The sequence below is a fragment of the Fibroporia radiculosa genome (genome assembly GCF_000313525.1).
Source record: "Fibroporia radiculosa TFFH 294 genomic supercontigs, scaffold910, whole genome shotgun sequence".
In the NCBI taxonomy this organism is placed as follows: domain Eukaryota; kingdom Fungi; phylum Basidiomycota; class Agaricomycetes; order Polyporales; family Fibroporiaceae; genus Fibroporia; species Fibroporia radiculosa.
In genome coordinates this window covers 1-4,216 of record NW_012133573.1, presented here as the reverse complement: position 1 = coordinate 4,216, position 4,216 = coordinate 1, and the positions used below count along the sequence as shown (strand labels likewise).

At 43.5% G+C, this 4,216-nt stretch overlaps 1 protein-coding gene across 1 annotated transcript; it reads right to left on the bottom strand.

Annotated features, from left to right (window-relative positions):
• Nucleotides 1-3,033: 3,033 nt before the first annotated feature.
• FIBRA_08552 (uncharacterized protein) lies at nucleotides 3,034-3,998 on the bottom strand (the record flags this gene model as incomplete). Its single annotated transcript, XM_012330194.1, has 2 exons — nucleotides 3,034-3,887; nucleotides 3,941-3,998. 2 exons carry the CDS (start codon nucleotides 3,996-3,998, stop codon nucleotides 3,034-3,036), a joined length of 912 nt encoding a protein of 303 aa, XP_012185584.1.
• Between the last annotated feature and the right edge of the window lie 218 nt (nucleotides 3,999-4,216).

The window sequence follows — 4,216 nt, the reverse complement described above, 5'->3', positions numbered from 1 at the left end:
ACTGTGGTCCTCTATCAGAGATAGCTTTGACAGGTAGTCCAAACTGTCGGAAAACGTGGTTCTGATACAGGGTAGCTGTCTTGGATGCTGTGACTGTCTTGTTGCAGGGTATGAATACTGAAGCCTTGGTATAGTTGTGATCAGTAACCACCAGACAACTGTCAAAGTCATTGCTCCAGGGTAGATCCGTGATGAAGTCCATGGTGATGGATTGGAATGGAAGATGATGTTCTGTCATGATAGGTACTAGATCCGGTGAGTTCCTATGTGTGATGACCTTGTTTTCTTGGCAAGTTGCACAACCAGTGACGTATTCACTGACGTCGCATGCAAGAGTGGGCCACCAATAGGTTCTTTGCAGGATCTCCTGTGTCTTGTATCATCCAGGATGTCCTGTGGTGGGGGAATCGTGAGCTTCCTGGATGAGATCCTGTCGAAGTTTGGTGTCCTTGGGTATGTAGACTCGTCCCCGGAATACCAGCAAAGTCGTCCTGAATGTCCCAGTTAGGAGGAGTACGCTTGTCTGTGGATGAAGTGTATTGTAATGCCAGCCAAAGTCTGTGATCAGCGATGCTGTCCTTTGTTTTGTAGGTCAAGATGTGTTGTTTGATGTCTGTGTTGATGGGTTCAAGGTTCTGAATGGCTTGAATGAAGACTTCTGATGGAAGAAGGACTTCTTCCTCAGGAAGTTCACCCCCCCCTTCAGACGCATCTTGATCAATACATGATAGTGCATCTGCTTTGCCTAAGCGAGTGCCTGGAATGTGGCGAAGGCAGTAATTAAACATGGATAGATACAGCACCCATTGCGCTTGTCACAGATTCAATTTCTGGGGGTCTTTGAAATACATCAGATTTATATGGTCCATTAATACTTCCACTGGTTTGGTGCATCCTTCAATATAGTGTTGCCAGGCTTTGAGACATCTGATGATTGCCAAGAGTTCTCGATCATAGATCTCGTACCATTGTTCTATGGGAGAGAATGACTAGGATAGGAAGGCACATGGATGCCATCTCCTATTGGACTGTTTCTGAGATAGGATTCCACCAGACGCTTTCAGGGAAGTGTCAGATTTTATTCTGAAGGGTTTGGTGACATCAGGTTGAACCAAAAGTGGTCGTGTTTTGAAACATTCTTTGAGTTGATTGATGGCTTTGTCATGATCATCAGTCCAGCTCCACTTGATTCCTGTAACCAATAGATCAAACAAGGGTTGTGCCACTTTGGAGTATCCTGGAATGAATCGGTGATAGAAATTGGCGAACCCTAGGAACCATTGCAGTGCTTTGATGCTGTCAATTTTGGCCAATTTAGTACTGCTGATACCTTATCTTCTGCCATCCCTATCTGCCTTGGTTGGAGAATAAATCCTAGAAATTTGACCTCTGATACATCAAAGAAGCATTTCTCAGGTTTGAGGAACAGATCTGATTCTTTCAACCATTGGAGAACTATTTGAGTGCATTGCCAATGCTTTGCGTGATTGGTGGAATAGATGACGATGTCGTCAATGTAGATTACTAGCCATCCTTCTAGTAACAGATTGGCAAAGATGCCATCCATCATGGCTTGAAAGGTTGTTGGAGAGTTTGTCATCCCAAAGAACATGACAGTTGGTTCAAATAACCCTTGTGGGGTGATAAATGCCCCTTTCCATTCATCGCCTTCCTTGATGCGTACATTGTTATATCCTGCGCATAAATCAAGCTTGGTGAACATTGTTGGTTTGGCCGAGGTGACGCAATCTAGCAGGTCTTCTACTCTTGGTATTGGATAGGCATTTTTGATGGTGGCGTCATTGAGTTTCCTGTAGTCCTGGCATGATCAGAGATCTCTGGATTTCTTGTTGACAAAGAAAAATGGAGATGCCATAGGAGACTTTGATGGATGAATGTAGCCTTTCCATAAGTTCTCCTTGATGAAGGTGTCTAACTCTTTGAGCTTTGCCAGTGATAACGGATAAACCTTTCCTCGTTGGGGTTTGAAGTTAGCTTCCAGATTGATTGCGTGGTCCCAGGGTTTCCATTCTGGTAATCGCTCTGCTGTACTTTTGTTGAATATGGAGAGAAATTTTTCTAAGTATTCCGGAATGTTACTGGCAAGGGTCTTGATTGCTTGCAGAAGTTGATCCCAACAAAAATGCATTTTTCCAGTGATCTAGTCAATGACAGGATTGAAACGTTTGAACCAGGAAAGTCCTAGGATGATTGGGTTCCTATCCAGTGCTGTGGTGTAAGCTTCTATCTTCATTGGTTGTCCTGATAAGGATATAGTGAAGAAGACTTTGTGTTTGATGGCTGCAGCTTTATTAGGTGACCCATTGACATTAAACACTGGCCTAGGCGTGATGCTCTGGTGCTGGAGATTGTGATCTCAAGCAAACTGGATGTTGATGTAATTGTCCATTGTTCCTGTGTCGAGCAATGCCTCAGTGGTGACGATTTTGGCATAGGTTTTTAATATACAAGGCAAATAAATAGATTTATGAGCTAATCTCACCTGATATAAATAGTCCTCAGTGCCATTACTTCGATTTGACATCACGGCAATCAAAGACTTCAAAAATCCTTCTTGGAGGATATAGCCTGAATGTATTCTTCAGCTGTCCCTTCCTCATTGGAAGAATCCTTGGTTTCATCCTTCTCCTGAGTGGATGTGTTGTGGGATTCAATGGCCCTGATGTGGTTGTTTGGGCATTGGCGGCTCTGATGTCCAGGTTTGTGACATCTGAAACATAACTTCTTATCCATGTGCTCTTTATGATCCTTGTCTGACAGTTGTCTGATCTGCTGATCCTTAGATCATTCTTCTCTGGTTTCAATTGCTCAGTTGCAACATACAAACTTGTTGCGGTTGCGACCAAAAGATCAATTAGTAGACGTCATGAATAGGGGTTTATCACCAAAGATATTGATCATTGATTGACAGATAGATTGAACACTGTTTAGGTATCCTATTGCAGTAACTGGTAACGGCGGCTGAGCAGCAATCTTGAGGAGAAGAGCAGGAGGGATGAGACATTGGAGTTCTCAGATTTGCCCTAATTCGTTTAACCCACTGGCCTGTAATAGAGGTCGAAGAGTAGTAATGAATCGAAGGCCATTTCCTCCACACCTATCCCAGGTGCACTTGCTGATCTTATTCAATGCTGCCTGGGTGTCATCCTCTGCTCCAAAGGTCTGGATAAAGGACTTTCTGAAGCTAGCCCAGCTAGGTAATCCTTTAAGTGGCACATTTTTGGTGTCAGAGACGGGTTCTTGTGCGTCATTGATGATCATGTGGACAAACAATTGAGCAGGTTCCTTGATATATGAAAGAGCACATTGAACCTTATCCTTATCGGTCTGAATCTTCTTGGAGTTCACTTCAAAATGTAGGTATAATTTGTCCAGGAATTCCTTGCTCTTTCCCTTGTCTCCTTCAAATTGGTTAGGCTTGTTTACTGCTCTGCTGTTGTTGTCTGACATATCTTCTTTGTCTTCTTGATCACTTGGTTCTGGGTCTCCATCTTCTGGGTTGTTCGGATGTCTGTCAGTAGGTTCTTCCTCTGGGGTAGGATTGACTGGAGGTCTGTAGGGTTCTGGTTTAGGTTCTGGTGGATCAGGAACTGGGTGTTGTTCCTCTGCTGGGACTGGTAGATTGACTGGTTCTGGTGAGTCGAAGATTCCTGAGAAGAAACTTGCTCTGAGTGTAGGACTGGTCTTTGTTGACTCGCTTGGCAAGGGTTTGGTGGTTAACTGAAGTGGTGATGTGCGTGGTGTAGGAGCTACTACACTTCTACTGGATGATGCTGCAGTAGGAGTTAGGTATGATGGTGTGGGAGAGGACTTCTCTGCAAATGGGGGAACTACTGAATGATGATCGTCTTTGCTTCCAATAGGTGCTAGGATTGGTGTTGCGTTAGGGATAGTCTTATCTCTTTTCCTATTTGGGTACAATGAATCAGCACAATACTGGTAGGAAGTTCTGTTAAACCGCTGGTCAGTTCTTTCATTCTTGTTGTATGCATAGATCTGTTAAGGGACCTAACAACTGAGGATCAGGAGTTCAATTGTTAACTTGTACTAGGACTTATACATGCTATTGTCCTACACTGATACTAGACTTTTAAACTGAGCCGCTATATCTGATAGCAGTTTGAGAGCATATACTGGTTGAAGACGAGCTTCAGACTAAGACTGAGACTTGAATAGACAACTGAGTCTATTGCTA